Source organism: Tursiops truncatus, chromosome 7, assembly GCF_011762595.2.
Source record: "Tursiops truncatus isolate mTurTru1 chromosome 7, mTurTru1.mat.Y, whole genome shotgun sequence".
In the NCBI taxonomy this organism is placed as follows: domain Eukaryota; kingdom Metazoa; phylum Chordata; class Mammalia; order Artiodactyla; family Delphinidae; genus Tursiops; species Tursiops truncatus.
This window is the reverse complement of record NC_047040.1, coordinates 54,625,256-54,645,347: the sequence shown is the minus strand read 5'-3', so window position 1 is coordinate 54,645,347 and position 20,092 is coordinate 54,625,256. Positions and strand designations below refer to the sequence as shown.

The window sequence follows — 20,092 nt, the reverse complement described above, 5'->3', positions numbered from 1 at the left end:
AGCAATGTTAGACCCACACTTGTGAATGTTTTATATAATTCAAAATACTGACAATAACTGGGGATTGTTTGGTTCTTGCAGCGTTTTTTTGTCCTGGATAATGGAATGTTAAAGTATTCAAAGGCACCACTTGATGTAAGTAGACACAAAGATTGGTTTAGAATTCTGCTTGAAGTGAGTAACCACCACAGTGTACAAGTGTTGTGCCATAGTTACCAGCTCTGTGCATTGCTGTGCCTGCAAGATTTAACAAATGTTGCGTGGAAGGTGTGTTTTACGCTTATGCTCAAGCTAGCATAAAATCTCAAACTGGTGCATGAAGATTTGACTTAACTATTGTGATGTGTGTTGTTAAAAACAGAAGCTTAAACCTAAAAGTCACCAACTAATAAAAATCACCCTTTCTGTCTTAGAGAGAAAACCCAAGTAGGCTTTTTTCCTGCATCTCTCAATAAACTATGCTATATGTGCTTTTTTTGAGGTTTAAAGCAACATTTGTTCTTACTGAAGTCTTTTTAAGACCTATCTTATGAACTTCATTTCTGTTTCATACATTCTTTTATCTTGGCCATCCCAACTCTAAAATTATTCGAAATTATTTTTCTTTAATATAAAAAGTCATTGTTTGCATGCAAAACTGGGAAATGCTCTCCTTCTTATCATTGTATATAGGGTAAGTAACAGAGGGCTCAGATTTCAGTTCTGTCCCCAGCTCCTTCATTGAATCAGCTGTGTGTCCTTGACCAGATGAGGGCAGCCAGAAGGAAGAGCTGGCTGCTCCGTGCACTCTGTACTAGCTGCCCAGTTTTGCCCCAGCAGCAGTCTTCTAGCTGATTACTTGGGGGTCTTCTGGGTTGTAGGTCAGAGATTGACCATAGTTATTTTAGGAACCAGTAAAGGTATCTTTTTTAGGATATAAACTGTGCAATCTAGAATTATGAAGTTATGCCAAAAACAGGAATGAGATGAATAGTCTTACTTATTGAAATTGGTATGAAGTCACTGCAACTTCAGCTGTCCTCAGATTCAGGACCTTAACTTCAGAACCTTAGCCATTTCCTCTTTGTAGAGGTGGTGTGATGTTCCATCTCCTATAGATAAGTTAAAGATTACATTAAGCTCACTTCCGTACAAAAGCATGTCAAATCACATGTCCTTCCAGCCTTTTTACCAGTCTTTTGATTTCAGATTCAAAAAGGGAAGGTCCACGGAAGCATCGATGTCGGACTCTCTGTCATGTCAATTAAAAAGAAAGCTCGGAGAATAGACCTTGACACAGAAGAACACATCTATCATTTGAAGGTAAAATTGCCTTTCAACAGTTTCTCTGCCAATATCTGGGGAAATCACTTGCCTATATCAGTGGTAAACAGGAGATTGGTTTCACCATTACCTACTCCTCTTGTTTATTGTTTTAGGTGAAATCCCAGGACTGGTTTGATGCATGGGTCTCCAAACTGCGCCATCATCGATTGTATCGGCAGAATGAAATTGTGAGATCACCACGAGATGCTAGTTTTCACATATTTCCTTCAACCTCCACAGCTGAATCCTCACCAGCTGCTAATGTTTCTGTTGGGGATGGAAAGGTATGACATTGTTATATGAAAGTCAGCCCAGAAATTGCTTGGAAAATTATGCAGACATGTTAACTGTGTCTCATTTTACAAACCAGAAAGAGAAGGTGTGCTTTGTAAACTAACCCTCAGAAGACAATAGTGATATTTACCATCAAAGTTAATTACAAGTATAGATTAGGTGGAAATGTGGACCAAGAGAATTAAGTTTTCCTTTCTATGAATGGAGTACATCTAAATTATATGTGGCTTTGTGGGAATATTAAGAAGTAGAGTGAACATTTGGTTAATCAGCACCTAGAAATTGATGCCTTCCTGGGTGGTAATAGGAAGACCACAAAGCTTTTAAAGTGAAGCTTGTTTTTTGGCCTTGAGCTGTAATATATACATGACCGTGAGAGAGACCAGTGAATTTCCCCATGAGGTTAATGCAAGTGGGCTAGAGATTGTGACAGTAATATAATATATTTGAATATAATATATTTGAATGACTAGGCACTGTGTTTAAGCATTGGACATTCATTCATCTCTAGTCTTAAATATACCCAAAGCTCAGAGACAGTAAAGAATTTTTCCAGAAGTTAAATAGACATTAAACAGCTAAGCCAAGGTCAGAATCTTCATCTTTGTTTCCAAAATCAGTGCCTTTTTCATTATACCAGGTACCAGATTAAGGGAGGCTGAAGCTATTCTTTCGGCCGTATTAAGAGTTCTTTTTCTGTGTTGCTGAAAAGCTAGAGGTGTTGCCTGTTAAAAACCAAGGTTAAGACAATAGACAGGGAGACAGCTATTTCTGCCTTTGCCTCAATAATTAAGTTTTCTGAACCATAGCCACATTGCACCGCCCAGGGGTCTTCCGGTTTCTCACTTGGCACCTGAGATTGAGAATAGAGACATCTGTGAATAACTAGCTGCCACAAGGAGTGGAGTTCAAATGTGTTTCAGCGAAGATTCTGCTTTTCTCTGTTTTCCGACATAGGGATATATGGAATAACATATCCAAGTTTCCTCTGCAAAGCATTGAAAAACCTCATGGAGCAACTGCAAGACTCATCAAATCAGATTAAATGAAACACAGCTGTATTTAGTTTTTGCTATTTTGATGGAAATTACTTACCTAATTTTTGTTAAATCCCGTAAATTGTATTTCACAAGGCTCTCAAACCTTATTTCATTATGGAATATCTCTCTCCTAGGAACAGGGTATTGGGTTAACCCTAGTACTAACTGCTTCTGAAATCAAAGGAAATGAACCAGCAGGTCGGGGTTATTAGGAAGTAGGGCACTTAGTGAATGACCCAACACAAGATGTGCAAGATAGTCCCCAAGTTTCTCTGGGCCTCCTGTGTTCTCATCACAGAATAGAAGGAATCCCAGAGTTAGTCCAAATTAAACAAGAAATGTATCCCCAATGGATATTTAAAAAATATAAATGTTTGATCCTTTGGTTCTTCCAGCTTCTGCCTGTGTCTTCGGCACAGAGTGTTGATAAAAGACATATTATTTTCATCCCTTGTGTTATTTGTTAAATAACTTGGGTGACATCCGAGAATGGAGAACTGAAACCAGATCCTCCCCCCTGTTTGCCTTGGAATAAGAAAGCTCTTCAACTCTGGTTTTCATAGATCTGTTGCTCTAGCTACAAATGACATACCTCTGAGATCTAACTCAGTGAAAGATTTCTGTTACATTTATCAAAATGCAGTAAAGAGTGAAAAGAGCTTTTTATCACTTTGCTTGAATTCTAAGCATCAAATTATGAGACTCTCAAATGTTAATTGGTTTGTGGCCCTGTGAGGGTAATAAATAAGTCTGGGTTTGCTAAGTATGTGCATCCTTCTCTTCATAATGATTTAGAAGAGACACAGTCAGTTGTAACTGAATATTAAAGTCAAATATGGAGTTTTAAAGTTGTTTCAGCTTTGGGGGAAATAAGTTTCTGCTTTTTTCACAGCATTTACTGTACTCACTTTAGTATCTACATACTTCATACAACTTTTATTTCACATAAAATCCCTTTAATGGAAAGTCTATCAGCTATAGATACTAATAACTTGGCAAGACTGCCATTTTAGATGTTACAGTTTTCAATACGCATTCACAGCATGACAAGGTTGCTTGCTGGTGGGTAATGTATTTAAGAATCACAGGTAGCTGATGAGACCATGAGTTGATCATAAGGGTACAGAGAGCTTTTGGAAAGGAAAGGCCTTCGCTCATGAGTTGAGTACTGCAACAAGGACACTGTATCAGCTGTAACTTACTGAGTAATGCAAAACTATTGAAAATTTGAGTTGGCGTGTCCTTGCGAGTATGAGATATAACATACTTGAACGTTGTCCCCTTTGTTTTTTTGGTGGAGATGGCAGTTTAACAAGTGTCGTGTCGTTATTGCTTAGAAATTTTGGCTGTACTGAGCTCATACCACATTTAGCCAAGAGGCTTCTTCCATATTTTGAGCGTGCCTTTTGTTCCTCTTTTTTCTAATGTCGCTTTGAGTATACTTGTGTTCTTTTTAGTAACCTAGATGTACTATTTCTGCCTAACCATACGCGTTTTTTTATTCATCGTAGGCGCAGCCAAACAGCTTTCCATGGCAGTCCCCTTTACCCTGCGGTAGCAGCCTCCCTGCAACCTGCACGACCGGGCAGAGCAAAGTGGCAGCCTGGCTACAAGACTCGGAAGAAATGGACAGGTGTGCAGAAGGTTAGTTCTTGCCCATTGTGGGCTCTCAGGATGAGCCAAAGAAACAGACGCAAAAGGGGCAAATTGTGGGTGCTGTACCTTTCACCCCCCAACCCCCCTTAATGCCTCCAGCTTTTTTTTTTTTTCTTATTTTTATATCCCAGATCTCCTCTTTGCCGTGTCTCGGGCTTCTTACCTGTCCGTTCTCCTGCGCCCTCACAGCTCCTGAATCTGGTTTTTCCCTTACCCGTACTCCCACCCACTTCAACCCTCTCACTTCATTGCGTTAGCAGTTCCCTCTGGCTTCATTAGCCTCCCACACCCCGGACCCTGGGGGCGATCACCCAGCTGAGTGCTGCCTTGGGAGCACCCTCCAGCCTCACTGCTGACAGTCTACTAGGTCACTTACACAGCTGCCTTCTCTGCTGCTCCATCTGGCCCACGGAACAGTGTATGTTTCCCAACAACCAACAATAAACAGCAAAATTATACTGATCTTAGATCCACAGTTACCTGGTAGTGGTGTTCCACTATGGATCAGTTATTAAATACTCCGAGCTAATACATGATTCTTCACTGTACCATCTCTCAGCCTCTTAATCTGCAGAAACTTTCTCCTTCCTTGAAATGAGCCTTAGCACGTTGGTCCAAACTGGATCCACAGACCATTTCCAGTCTGTGAGACAGCTTTCATTTGACCTTCAAAAATGAACAAAACAAAACAACACAAAAACAACATAACAAGTATTTAATATATCTAAATTGATTTAATTATCTTGAGATGATGTTGGGCCTAAGTTTTTTGATATTAAATTTTTTTCTTTTATGAAGTTATGGTGAAAGGAGATGTTATGTTATTTTATGTCCTCACTTAGAAAAATTGAGATTTGGCAACCTGTGTTCATGCCCCAACCAATTCTTTTTTTTTTTTTTTTTTTTTTTGCTTTACACATGTGTGAACTCAAAGTCTGCAGCATTTTTATTAGCCCTCTCCACATTCCAAACTTAATCTTTATGTGAAAATATGGCTTTAAGGGGGATGTTATATTCATAAAGTGTGTCCAGCTAACATTCCATTAAAAGGGTTTTACTTGAGTATATTCACAAAACACACAGACATTACTTTGCCTTTATGAACTTCAGGTTGGGGAAGAAGCTGACCTCACTGTCCTAGACACTGCAGGCTTGCCTCTGCGGCGGTTCTAGACAGTCAGCCTCTCCTCTAATTTCTGCCACTTTGCACACGCTTTTGGAGTTTAACCTGGCCACCGACATTGCTGAAAAGATTGAGACTGTCTACTGGGACAAAGTCCATTCATGTGACCAAAATAAATTGACATTGACCTTGATGCCAAGAAGCCCCTGGCTGGTGGGGGGATGTCTTTGTCTCCCTGTATGCTTCAGATACTCTGTGGCCCATCCCTGTGCCCTCTCTCCAGTCTCGGGGGTGACCCTGCTTCCCCCCATCCTGATCTCTCTACCTGTGTCCTCATCCTGCCATTCTGTTCTCTTTCAGGATTTAGTGTAGTAATGATCTCCTGTCTTGAGAACAACCTCAGCCTTTCCCACTTCAGTCATTCCTACCCACAGACTTCAGCTTCTCTCCCATAATTTGACTTTGCCCTTTTTGCTCTATAGAAGAAGCATTCTTGGCAGCAGGACACCATCTGCTTTCTGCTTTGTTCTCAAGCCTCATCCTCTGGCCCGCCCTGCAAGACCTTCTTTAATGAGCCTCCTCTTTTAGGCCCCGTGAAGTTTTCCTTTTTTTCCAGCTGCTTCTTCTCTGTTTCATTGGGATTCTCCTCTGGCCAACCTTGGTTGCAGGGATGATCAAGATAAAGTATTCTGCTTTTAGCTTCAATAATAGTAACTATAGCTTGTTGAGTGCTCCTATGGGCCAGGCACTGAACTAAGCACTTTACATATGTGGTATTTTATAGATTTTCACAATAGTACCAAGCAGGAATTTTGAACCATATTTTTATAGGTAGAGAAACTACAGCTCAGAGAGATGAAGTAACTTGTCCAAGTTACACAGCAAGTACTTGACAGAGCTGAAGGGCTAACCCAGGCCAACTTGATCCTAACGACTGTGCTCTGTGCTTTGGAGATGACAGGCATGCTTCTAGTTTCAACTGCAGTCTCTGGGCTTTTTTTGTTTTTGTTTTTTTGGGGTTTTTTTTGCTGTACGCGGGCCTCTCACTGTTGTGGCCTCTCCTGTTGCAGAGCACGGTCTCCGGACGCGCAGGCTCAGTGGCCATGGCTCACGGGCCCAGCCACTCCGCAGCACGTGGGATCTTCCCGGACTGGGGCACGAACCCGCGTCCCCTGCATTGGCAGGTGGGCTCCCAACCACTGCACCACCAGGGGAGCCTTGCAGTCTCTGTTTTGATGATGGTAGTAGTAGTGGCGGCAGCTGATAGGTATGGGGTGCCACAGGCACTGTTCTAGGTGTTTTAAGTGCGTCAGCTCATTTAATCCTCTCAACTCCACTTTACTCCACTAGATGAGAAAACTTAGGTACAGAGAAGTTAACTCACTTGGACCCAGTTCACACAGCTAGTAATGGTGGAGCTGGGATTCAAACTCAGGCAGTCTGACTCCAGAGCATGTGCTCTTAATCACTGCACCATATTTCTCTCAAAAGGGCTGAAAACTCTCTTTAAATTTCAGACCTCTGTATCCAGCCCGTGCTACATTCCCACCCCCTCCCTTGCTGTGGACTCTCTCTGCCTGTACACTCGGTCACGCCTTCTCCTCAGCCTGTCTAAAACCAAATTCTCTGTCTCCTCTGTGGAAATGGTCCCAGTTCCTGGGCTCCCCTGTTTTTGTCAGTGCTGCTCTCATAACCACTCCTGAAACCTCTGTCATCTCTGACTCACCCACCCTGTTCATCCAGCTGAAACTGAGTTCTGTTATTTCTTTGCAAACTTCCCCCATCTCCCCTCCCCCTCATCTACCCTTCCTCTGGAATTCCATTTCTGCTGTCCTAACTCAGGCTCACCCTTTGCCCAGTCTCTGACTGGTACCCGCACCCTCAGTCTCTTGCTCTGTGGCTCCGTCGCTCTCAGAGGCTCCTGGGAAATTACTGTGTTTGGACATGTTTGCATCCAGTGCCGGCACTTAGCAGCCATTATCCTGTTGCCCTCAGCTATGAGACGTAGGTATTGCTACTGTCCCCGCTTCACAGATGAGGAAAGTGAAATGCACGGAGGTTAAGGAGCCTGCCCAAGATTACACAGCTGCCTCGATAGAGAGGCTGGGACTCCAGCCAACCCACATTTGACTAATCCCAAAGCCATTCTTTGTTCACTACATATAATAGTCCCTCAAGACCACTATTTCATAAAATAACTTTTTGCAAAAATCTCTTCAGGTGGTTCTCCGTGAGCTCTTGGGCTTTAGTCCAAACTACTTAGCCCAGGGTTTAACATCCAGCTTTCAGCTTTCTGGCCCTGCCTACCCTTTCAACCTTGCCTTCCATAGGCCTAATTAAACTTATTTGCTATTTCCTAAACGTGCTTGCATGTTCCTGCCTCCATGCCTTTGCACAGGCTGTCTTCCCAACCTGCAGTGCCCTCTCTGCCCTCCTCCACCTTCCTGTTTTTCTGAAGCCTTTTTATCAATCCTCCAGACCCACAAAAGGTTTTACTGGCTCTTATAAGTCTACTCTGACGACCTCAAACCACAGTAACTGTCCCTTTCCTGAACTACCACAGCACTTTTTTTTGGAGGGGTGGTCTATTTTGATCATTTCATAGCATCGCAATATTGAGGTTGGTTGCATTTCAGAAGTTCATCAAGTAACATCTTCTTGAACCCATAACATAGCACATTTATAGTTCCAGTACTTAAAGAGGTTAGCTATTCATAGGTCTGGACTTCCGTCAGTCCAGATCTCAAGTATGTAAGGGAATTTCTTGGTGCTTGGAGAGCATTTTTTCCCATAGAAACAAAATATTAAATTAGTTTTTCTGTTTTTTTTTTTTTTTTTTTTTTTTTTGCGGTACGCGGGCTTCTCACCGCTGTGGCCTCTCCCGCTGCAGAGCACAGGCTCCGGTCGCGCAGGCTCAGGGGCCATGGCTCACAGGCCCAGCCGCTCCGCGGCATGTGGGATCCTCCCAAACCGGGGCACGAACCCGGGTCCCCTGCATCGGCAGGCAGATTCTCAACCACTGCACCACCAGGGAAGCCCCATAAATTAGTATTTTATATGCCATCCTTATGTACCAGTATATGCCATCACTAAAATGGTATGTAATAGTTCAACGTACAGATTATTTATTGTGTACATTTTCTTTAAACCAGAATGTAAATTCCATGAATCTTATTTTATTGCTATATTCCCTGTGCTTAGAACTGTGCTGGGTGCATAGTGTCTTCCAAGTCAGTGATTCCTAAATGAAATAGTAAATGGATAACTTTGGATATACCTTAATTTATTTAACTATTCTGCAATTGGATGTTTCTTTTTATTTTATTTAATTTTAAATTTTATTTTGGAATATAGTTGATTTACAATGCTGTGTCAGTTTCAGGCGTACAGTAAAATGATTCAGTTATACATATACATATATCTATTCTTTTTTCAGATTCTTTTCTCATGTAGGTTATTACAGAATATTGAGTAGAGTTCTTTTTAGAACAAGGTAGGGAAGATGAGAAAGTAAGTAAACTGCTAGATATTTAAGTTTTAAATTTTTTACTGTTATAAACTGTCTCAACAGTCCTTTCTTGGCATAATATTTCCTTTTTCCCAGATTCTAAAATTAGATCTAATTTAATGTAATTCTAGAGATTTCTTTTTAAAGGTATTTTTATTGTCTTGGGCAAGTCCTTGTAATCCTTACATACAACCAGACACTTAAGCAAGGAGCAAAATTCTGCCAGGGGTTTCATTTCTTCCATGATAGAAGTGTCAAGGAATGGTGTGCTTGTTCCAAGTTAAGGCCCTAGAAGAATGATTAAACATAGTGCAGTTAATGCTCCATAAAGACCATTTCTGGTTTTCATAGAATTTTCTCACCTCCCATCTCAGTTGCTACTTTCATTAGGAAGGTAAGAGAGTAAATAGTACCGTCACCACTTGACAGGTAAGAAAACTGCAGCTGAGAAGTGTAAAGTAAATCAGTGTCTCCCGACCCTTAGTTTTGGATCCTTTTGCCTTGAATCGAATTCATTCACCAAGTTCTCTTTCCATTCTGTTAGAAAGGATTTTAAGCCTCATTTCTATATCTCTACGCTACTTACGTACACCATTTGTGTAGAATAATCACAGTTATTTAGGAGAATTAATGTAATATTTACTGGATAGAAGCTTTAATGGATAGGTAGTGTTAGATAATGTCCGTACCAGCATGGTGCTTGTGATGTCGTTTTGTTCTTTAAAAGGCAAGTTAAAATGTAGGTCTCTTGGGCTTCCCTGGTGGCACAGTGGTTGAGAGTCCGCTTGCTGATGCAGGGGACACAGGTTCGTGCCCTGTTCCAGGAAGATCCCACATGCCGCGGTGCGGCTGGGCCCGTGAGCTATGGCCGCTGAGCCTGCGTGTCCAGAGCCTGTGCTCCGCAATGGGAGAGGCCACAACAGTTAGAGGCCTGTGTACCAAAAAAAAAAAAAAAAAAAAATAGATCTCTTCTAGCCAACTCCTTTCTCCTCTTCCTTCTAACCCCTGCCTTCTTTCTTTGTACTAATTTTCTCCCTCATTCCTTCCCGTTTAGCTTCGGTATTTCCTACCCTTCCAAGTCACTCACTTTATTTTCTTCGTGGGGCGCGTGGGAGGAGTACAATGGTGCTGCCTCCCCTGAAATGGGGAGGGGGTGGTGGAAGGGTCCTAGCCCCCTCAGTACTCTCTTCCGTCACCTGCGTTGGGTGATTTCCTTTCTTGAGGAATTTAAAGGCCACTGATGGCCAAGAGTTCCCTGGAAGAACCACAACAGCACTTGAACAGCTCACCTAGGGCTCCACCCTAGGGCAGATGCTGCTGAGAGATGGGACCTGGGTGGGACCTGGCCCCCGATGTATTGCTGCTGCCCTGCTCTCTGTAGAGTGTGCAGAGATTCTGAGTCCTATATGAAGACCTTCAGAGCAGGTAGACACATTCCTAACAACAGAACTGTACAACTGCTGAAGTTCCCTTGAGTGTGCTTCTGATGTGACGAAGCCCACCTCAGCAAGAAAATGAGCACACCCAATTTCACTGGGATTTTAATGGCTTTCTACACTAATAACTGTGCATTTGTAAGAGTGGGTTTTGAGGTCATCCAATAAATAATCAGCGGTTGTATGGTTCTAAACCAGAGACCAGTTCTGTTTTCTTTCATTTGCCAGTATCATCATTCTATAAACATAGATCTGCCTCATCATATTTGCCATAATTTGGATAGAGTGCCTTTTATTATCATCACCACCACTCCCTGCCCAGTTGTAACATATTTTAATTTCTGATTTGTATTAGACCTTGCACACTGCCAGTCAAACCTTGTGGAACTTAGCAAACTCCTCCAGAATTTGGAAATACTTCAGAGAACTCAGTCAGCGCCTAACTTTACTGACATGCAGGTAAACATTTTACTGCTGTTGGTCAAAGGACCTTAAGATATTCACTCAGAATTTTTACTGGATTGTTCTATGAATATACAAGGTAACATTTAAAGGGAACTAACTACAATAAGGATTGGTTTATATTCTGGATTTATTCTTAATACTTTTGAATCTTGGTGTCATTGTGTTAAGATATATGTTTTGAAATGTTTTACATTTAAATACAAACTAACTGGAAGAAGTAAATATCTGAATCATTCTTTCATTTTTGTGTTGCATTAGAAATGATAGTTATGAAGACATAACTTAGATACTCTCAGAATTATTACTGTCTTTTCATGTAGCAAAAACGCTAATCCTGTTTTCATTTGGTGTAGCAGAAAAATATGTTTTATGGTTAAGTTTTTATCTCTGCTTTTAATGCCCACTGTGCATCAGATATACCTTTATCTCCTGGCTGGTTTGCTTTAGGTGTCTAACAATGATTCTGTACTAACTTGCTGTGCTCTCTTTGTCTATACCTGTATCATCTGTGTTAACTTAATAATGCTTTGTTGCTTTTAACTATTTGTGTAATGTAGGCTAACTGTGTAGATATTTCAAAGAAAGACAAGCGGGTCACAAGACGATGGAGAACAAAAAGTGTCAGCAAAGATACAAAAATACAACTGCAGGTACAGACTTTACTTTTCCTTCATTTATACTTACATATATATTTTAAAATATTAGTCTGTATATATCAATTCATAGAAGTTGAAAAGTTTAAAGCAGCTTTTAACTGCTTTAAAGCTAGTGCTTTTCAGACTGAGTTATATTATCTAAAGTAGTGAGAAATCTATTCTTATTCTGGCATAAGTAAAAAGAATTTAAGGCTAAAATTATGTAATATGGCTGTAAAGTGGCATTTTCATCCTCAATTATGGCCTTGGAACCATTAAAACATATTTTAACAAAAAGTCACCTTAAAAATCTAGACTGAAAATCAAATGGGTTGTAATGAAAATTCGCTTATATATACTAGATCTTAAAAGAGGCTTTTATGTGTTAACCCTGTCCAAACTTGTATCTATCAATAAATGAGATGAGGACTGCAATAGGTTAGAAAGTAACAAACCTGGGTTCTAATCTAATCACTGTGATTTCCTGGCAGTATAATCTCATGCATTTCTGTTAAAGTTTCGGGGCTTCCATTAACTCCTGGGTAAAGTGATCGAGTTTACTTGATGATCTCTGAATTCCTTTTCAACTCTAAAATGCTATGATTCTACAAAAATATTATTGGCCATCAACATTCACTTTTAAAATTTGAACTAAAGTCTTCATGGCTTGTGATAAATTTACTTGAAATTCATTGTAAATAAGTTATTTAGTTGAAATGAATAGTTTAAAATTTTTAAAGTAAGATCCTTTTATGTCATTGCATGGCAGTGATACAAAATATGGCAAATGCCTAAAATCTCTTACATCAAAATTCATGTTACTTTCAGAGCTTTAAGCTTGAATTTCTGCTACTCCAATTCTAGCTATATATTATAAAGGACTCTTGCCCTGCACAATCAAAATTAGACTTATGATTTTGTTTTTCTTTTTATTGCACTAAAATCAATCTATATTCTAACACAGAGGTAAAAGGGACTGCCTTTTAGAATTCTTCAGTCTTTTAAATAAGTACAATAATTCTTCCTTAATTCTAGTTTTATTGATAACATTCTTTGTGTTTTAATTCTGAATGTATGAATAACAAACTCTTTGTTGCTTTGCTTGCTAATCTGATATATTTGAAAATAAATTTTCACAAGCACTAATGATCGGTGTGTTTTTTTGTTAGAATGTCCATATTCTATGAACACAATTTTCTGTGGTCTTTTGTTCAGTATGTTTCTGTGCGTTTTCCCTTCTTTTCAGAAAATTAATACTATAGAGACAAATGTGCCAAATGACTTCACAAGAAAATTGCCTAAAATTGCTTTTGAGCATATGATTGTCTAGTTTTGTGGTGGTCGTTTTTTGTTGTTGTTGTTGTTTTTTAAACATGGTATCTATGGTTATCATAGCCAGGAAAAAAGAACCTTAATTATAAATAAAATAATTGAAGAAGGCCAGCATCATAAGAACATACACATTTGTGGATAGATAGCATTTCAATCTTGTTTTTATGAGGTATCCCACTGAACAAATTCCCATTCACAGTTGTGGTCTGCAATAGGTTGGTTCTCAACGTGTATGAGTGCAATGCCACTGGCTGTCCTACTGTGGTTACGAGGCCCACCATGGTCCCCATATCACTCAGTGTTTTCTGGAGGAAACAGAGTGTAATTCTGTATAGCCCTCCTATTCACAGGCTGTGCTTTTCAATGTGTGGAGAGTTTATGGAGATTTTTTTCTGAGTCATCAAAAGAAGTTGTTCAAAAAGCAGGAGAATATTCTCCATTTCATATTCCTGTCACATTTTGGGGTGGTTTGTTCTTAAATTTTCATTTATGCTCTTTTGCCTTGTTTCTGTTTTGCCAAAGAGTAACAAAATGGCCCTTGTGATTCTAGTTTAATTATTTTGGGGGGAAATTGAAACCATCTCATCCCATACTCAAAGAAAACGTTAAACTTTCGAAAGTAGATTTAGCTCCAACTCCAGTGGAAATAAATAGACTGAGAGGTGGCGGTAAGCTATCAATCCTTCCAAGAGAAACCTCACTTCCACTTGATCTGGTAAAACAAAGGATCGTAGGGTGAATGCTGCAGAATTTGGTACCATCCCTAGACATTTTCTGCTCACCCAAACCAACGGGCCTTCCAGGATCCCTCAGGATGCTCATTCTCTATCACTGAGAAGTTACTTGGAAGTTTCTTCACCATGCACACCTGACTGGGGAATCTTAAAATCAGCCAGGGATGACTATGACTAATATGACTGTCATTACTCATCAGTATTTTACCTACAGAAAGTCATAGCATTTATTTTTACTGTAGTGGATTAAACATACCCACCACTTTCTCCCACCCTAATACACAGGTTTTTCCCTCCTGTTTTAAATGTTTCTTGACCATCAGAATCCCATCTCATGATACCAGGTAGTTGTTTTGAGCCCTTAATCATCTCACTACTTGAACCACTTTCTTCATTGTTGTGGCCAACTTGAGAGATTTTTTTGTAGTGAGTGGCTCATTTTTCATCCCCTCTATCATCAACTTCTAGTCCACCAGACATTTATGCAGGAACCTAGACTGCCTGGTGGTGGTGGTGGTTATTGTTCCTGCTATTGTTGTCATGGATCTTGTTTTACTGAAGTTTGTATGCAGCGTTCTGTAGTAGTTGTAATTTTTGAAATAATTATAAAATAGGTCATTTAAAAAATTGACCTTAGGAAAGTAAAAATGAAGAACATGTTATACTGGATGTTTGATTGCTTATTCTTAGGTAAGTTAGATTGTACTGTCGATGTGAATGTGAATGTTAAAATTTGGACCATATTTCTCCTTGAAGCCACTGGGAAGCTAGCTCAAGAATCCATTGTGTAATTCATTGGAGGCAATAGTTGTCCTAGACGTCTCTGTGGAATTACCTTTTAGAAAAAATACTTCCTGTGTCCCAAAGCTCAAATTTCTCATTCTCATAAAAATCTCAGTATCATCATCATGCAGTAAAACAGTTTGGTTGTGTTTTAAATGAGGTGGAGGAGGGCAAGAAGAGAATGATTTTATAAGGGTTGCTGTAGAAGAGATTGCTGTTACATTTCCTGTGTTGCTAATAGCATGCATTAAATACTAGATCCGTAGATATTGCAGAGAATCAGGAATAGTAGGAGGTATGAGGTAGCAGATAAATGATCTTATGTCATTCATGTGCAGCTATCCTAGATCTCACAGATGCTCAAATTACACTGAAGAGTAAAAATATATTCTTTCTCCTTTTTTTTTATTACAGTAGGCATAAAGGAATTTTGTATAGGAAATGTTTTGTCTAGAGCAGATTATGTGTGTGTGTTTGTGTTTAATAAATATACGTACACAGAAAATTTATGACGATTGAGAGAAATGTGAATATAATTTGCAAAATTAAAGAGAATTGGAGATATAAGAATTTAAAATATTTTTCTGTTATTCCAAAAAGACTAACACAGCCATGCTGGTTTTTTTCTCAGTCTGACTGTTAGGTGACTCTGAGAACAATTCAGCTAATTAGAACTGAATTTATTGCTCACAACCTTGAAGAGTCAGGGTCTGTCAAATGCAGCAAAGCTGAGTTGATTAGAAGGCAGTGTTATTACCCTTTATCGTGTCCACCAAAAAGAGAAGAAAGAAAAGAAAGAAGGAAAGAAAGCAAGCTCTAAGATTCTTCTACTGGTTTATGCATAGTTGCACATCACTAAATGAAGCCTATACTTTCAGATTTTCATAGCCGATTTTTATAGGTGTTATCCCAGCACACTGAGGACATTGAGATTACTTTCCTATATTATGGGGACTGGCTTCCTCCTTGGAAAATTTTTCAACCCAAAAATCAATATAATTCTTAATATTGAATCCCAGAGACCTTTATAGTAGGAGAAAACATAGGGAGTTGAGGATTCCTGGTATCCTTCCCCTTACTTTTTCCTCCCAGCAAGAAACAAAAAATTCTTCCTGACCAACAGGAGGCTCTCATTACAACCTGTTTGCTTTAGCCTTTGCACATTATTTATTTAGTCACTTTTCCCTGAACTCATTTTTTTTTTTTGCTTCAATCTACTGAATGCCTTTTGGCTTCGTAGAACATGACATTGCATGAATAAAACGACGTACATTTATTTTACCTTGAAATCGTAAGCTCTTCATCACTTCATAACTTTCCATCTCCTTTTGGGGTAGGGGTTATATTCAGCAAATAGATTTAAGTGTTTGGGTGTTCTACCATGAGAACAATAAACTTTTCTCACAGTATGAATGCCCCTCCAAGCTATTTTCAATGCTAAGATTTAGCAAAAGTCAACTTTCAGTTAAAAATTCTCCCTCTCCCTTGTCTGATTATCTTTCATCCTCCCATATCCTGTCTTCTCCCTCCCCCATCCCATGTTTTCTCCTCCCTCCTCTTCTCTCATTCACTGTCAGGAAGGGCCATCTTCGAAGGGCCAGTTCAGCACAACTCGGCGCCGGCAGAGGCTAGCAGCAGCAGTGGCTACAACAGTGAGTGGATTTCAATCTCAAGTGGATGTTTAATGAGAATGAGAAACTGTGTACTAGTGTCACCCTGCCCCGCGTTCTAATGGTGCCACTCGTGTGGGATGGCATCAAGCACAGCCCTCTCCTGTGTTGGCGGGGTCCTCGCATGTTCTCTGGCTGTCTTTGCACTGCCGGCCTCGCACACAGGTGTTTGGGTTTGCAGTGGAAAACTATCATGGGATCCAGATCTCTACTTCTACTCTCGGTGTGAGAAACAGTTTAAATTCAAGGATGCAAAACGGAGTGTGTGGGCGATTTCCTGAAACGGTGTGGGTTTGGGGGTTTTTCTTTTTGGTTTTTTATTTGTTTTTTTTGCCATACTGATATTGGAACCGTTGCTAACTGATTTCTGTTTTTCTAAGAAAAACCATGTTACTACAGATGTAAATTGTGCTTTTTTGGTAGCAATGTGACTGTTTGAAAAGGATGTGAGAATAAAGAAATGAGAGGGTGAGAAAAGGTGAATTTTGATATCATCTCTCAGCAGCTACCCAAACTTACACTTAGCAAAGGAAAGTTGTTTTCTGGAAAGAATATTCAGCTGGAAATCAGAAAATATAGTGTGGAAAGGAGAGAACCACAGAGTTAAATGGTGTTTAATTCACATCTAGATGTTGGTTTGGCTTTTTTTTTTTAAAGAGAAGATAGGGTGGATGTTAGGAGGATAGAGGGAATATTGAGATATATAAGGCAAATAACTTAAAATTGAAAAGAAGGTGCTTAGAATAGTGAACTGCCACGTGGAATATAAAATAGAATATGTAAACCAAGAACCTTATGCTGGATAAAAATAAATCATAATATTTGTTTAATCATGACATCCTATCAACTTTTTATATACAGAATACTGAGTTCATGGCAAACATTAATTTTTTGGCTATTACGTAAGATTTCCTGAATTATCATAGTGTTGCTCTTGCTGCTGGTGGAATGTATTTTAAGACTAGAATTGCTGAAAAATATGAAAAGATTTTGGTTGCATTGTAGGAGAATGGATACTGGTGTATGGATTGTTGGTTTTCTACTTTATAACTCATGACTGACTCTTGATTTATATCTGGGTACTCAGCTGGTTTGTTTGAGAGACAGAAATAATTTTGATTATGAAATGAACAAGTGACATGGAATTTATTACGGACTGACTCTTTTTTTTTTGCGGTACGCAGACCTCTCACTGTTGTGGCCTCTCCCGTTGCGGAGCACAGGCTCCGGACACGCAGGCTCAGCGGCCATGGCTCACGGGCCCAGCTGCTCCGTGGCATGTGGGATCTTCCCGGACTTGGGCATGAACCCGCGTCCCCTGCATTGGCAGGCGGACTCTTAACCACTGCGCCACCAGGGAAGCCCCAGGGACTGACTCTTAAACTCACAGTTTTGTGAACACTTGAACAAACAAATTTTTGAAATTGATTTCATGGTTAATGTCTATCTTATGCATGTATTCAAATACAGATGAAAAAAGTGTCTCATACTGACATGGTAACAGATTCTGACAATAAATTCATGTAAAGTCAATTTTTAAATTCTTAAATGTAACCTTTCATTTACAAAATTCAGAAATCCAAATGATTATTAGAGAACAATATCTCAGTCTGGAAAGGGAGGGTCAGTCATTTTATGAAAATACAAATGTTTCCTTAAATAATGTACTTCTAAGATGGCATGCAGGGAAGTGATTGTGTTTCTACTGTGTTCATTTTTTGATTGCAGATAAATATAGTGAATATAATAAAACTGAGATTAGAACCTATTTGAATAGGTTGATTTTTTTTTTTTTTTAGTTGGGAGTACAAGAGAAAAAGCTTTTGAAAGATGGAGGTATTAATGCTCACCTCCTCCAGGGTAGCTGTGACCACAGAGGTTAAGAATAACTTAGAGCATCTAATGAATGAAGCTGGCAGCATTTAGTCATGTATTCAGGAATAACTAGAGGGAGTGGTTACCCTAAACCCTCTAGGATCTATAGCTTTTAACTCCATACCAGAGCAGGACAACATCTAGCAGGACCTTCCGCTGGCTCCCTCAGCCCCCTTGCCCACATCGCAGTGACCTGTTGCTGGTGACTCAGCCCTCCTGTTTCTTTTAGTGCAGTGGTTCCCCTTAATTCCCTGCCTTTCCTCTTGCCAACAGTAAAGTTAGCCCACACATTTGGAGTCTGTCCTGTCCTGCTAGTTGCCTTTTGTCTGGAATTCTTCCAAATGACTCCAGCTACTTGTTCTCCTTGCCCACTTAGGTGTGTAGGGCAGCTGAGATTGCTCCCAAACACAAGTACACCCAGGATGTTCCAGAGATTTAGTCTTGTTGATTCTTAGCACTAGCATCCATAATGGTCCACTTGCACCATCAGGCAGGCCCAACAGAATAGGGGGTTGGAAAGGAGAAACGCTGGCCCCTCCCCATGGAAAGACCCCAAGAGTCCCAGTGCAATCAGTACCCCACACTAGCATCCCTGTACGTGTGATGCAGAGTACCAGTAGCAGGTGACTTTTCATATTGGCTCCGTGAGTTGTGTATGCTCAATATCTTCCTTAGACTTGCTGTTGTGTGTTCTCTTTTTTGTTCATGTTTACCGCTGCTAAATTTCAGTGCCAGTCCACTGTTCTGTTTCTCTTTTGGCTTCCTTATAGACAGGTGATAAAAGCGTCTCCTAACAGCCCCCTTCCAAACTGCAGTTACTGGTACCAGAATATTCCAGGATCAGGCTTCCTCCCTGTCACAGGATTTCAAGGAAGCCTTGGATTTCTTTCCTAAGGAGGATGTGAAGTTGCATTTCCAGCATTGAGGTTTCTCACATACAAACATTGAGAGCTGTAGACAGCCCCACTCCAGTCATCACTGACAGAGAACCTAGTTACTGTTTAAATTTTCAAATCCCATAATACTCACATTGATGAATAAAAAACTGAGTAAATAAGCCCCCAGGCTGAAGAGATATTCAGTTAGAGTTAGATTAATACATCTCAATTTGTATTTTCAATTTCATTTCATGAATTTTTCAATTAAAATGATCCATTCCACATACTTATTTTAACCAAAAAAAAAAAAAAATCAATGTAAACATTTTCAGTCAGAAGTATATAAATATTAGTTTTCAGTGTCCCAGGGAACTGTTTGACTGCAGTTTGAATAGAGCATTCCAAGTCCCTTTCCCTGTGGGTTATATGCAAAATCATTTTTACCATTTTAATTGCCAATTTAAACTTCCATTATGTTCAAAATATAAATTTGTAACATGTTTTTCTTCTCAGTGTCTGATTCCAACTTTTAATAAAGAGCCCATTATCTCAGGAACAAGTCTGGGTCCTCACTGGACTCTCTGGGCCTCCACTACACCCTGGCCTCCCATCACTACTGCTCCCCCAGCCTCCCTATCCACTCAAGGGAGGAGACCCCTCTCCTACGCCATACCCCTCCTCGGAGCGTTGAGGGCACCTGAGTGCAGATAAAACCCTTTTGTTGATCCTCAACACATTTCATTCCCCACCACCGAACATGCACATTCCTTTTTCTCAAATGCTCTTCTAGTTCATTGCATCCTGAAACCATATCCTTAAATCTGCAAACTCCTTGGTCTATCCATTTCCTCAAGTCACAGTCTCTGCCCATGACCTTCTCATCACCAACCTTTCCATGGATTCTCTCTGTCCCTCCTAGAGGGCCTTGGGCTGACTGCCCTTTCTAGATTTAGCATCACCACAGGCAAGGACAGAAATTTTCTTTATCTGTCTTTAAATATTCTTTCACATAAACCCCATTCCCTTATGGATATCCTAAAAAACCTCAGTCATTACTGTCACAAAGTTGCCTGGATAGGATTCCAGCAAACTACTGAACCCAAGGACTCCATTTTCTCAAATGGCTTATCTGCCACTTTTGTGTCTCTTCTCTGGAATAGCCAGGAATTCAGATCCTGATGAGATAAACAAGCTGTTGACACCTCCCAGCCCAGTGTAGCCAAGGTCCCCATGGGGGATGAGGAAGAGTTACTTTGATGACTCCAGATACCAGATTCTTCACAGATCATATATTAACATGCTTAGCTTAGCAGAACTGGGGAGAAAGCTTCATGCCCACTTTCTTTCCCAGTAAGCCT

General features: G+C 40.0%; 1 protein-coding gene across 9 annotated transcripts in view; it reads left to right on the top strand.

The window, feature by feature from the left end:
- OSBPL6 (oxysterol binding protein like 6) overlaps positions 1-20,092 on the top strand; it is a 215,937-nt gene that overhangs the window by 150,620 nt on the left and 45,225 nt on the right. For 4 of the 9 annotated variants that reach the window (XR_004527409.2, XM_019922927.3, XM_019922928.3 and 1 more), the window contains exons 5-11: positions 82-135; positions 1,189-1,302; positions 1,419-1,589; positions 4,151-4,283; positions 10,718-10,821; positions 11,385-11,477; positions 15,889-15,963. Coding sequence is in view for 8 of the 9 variants with exons in the window: in XM_019922927.3 (XP_019778486.1) it covers positions 82-135; positions 1,189-1,302; positions 1,419-1,589; positions 4,151-4,283; positions 10,718-10,821; positions 11,385-11,477; positions 15,889-15,963 (744 nt within the window). In the remaining variant the exon portion in view is untranslated. The remainder of the gene's footprint in view (positions 1-81; positions 136-1,188; positions 1,303-1,418; positions 1,590-4,150; positions 4,284-10,717; positions 10,822-11,384; positions 11,478-15,888; positions 15,964-20,092) is intronic. The other 5 variants (XM_019922930.3, XM_019922926.3, XM_019922924.3 and 2 more) reach the window with 4 other exon arrangements.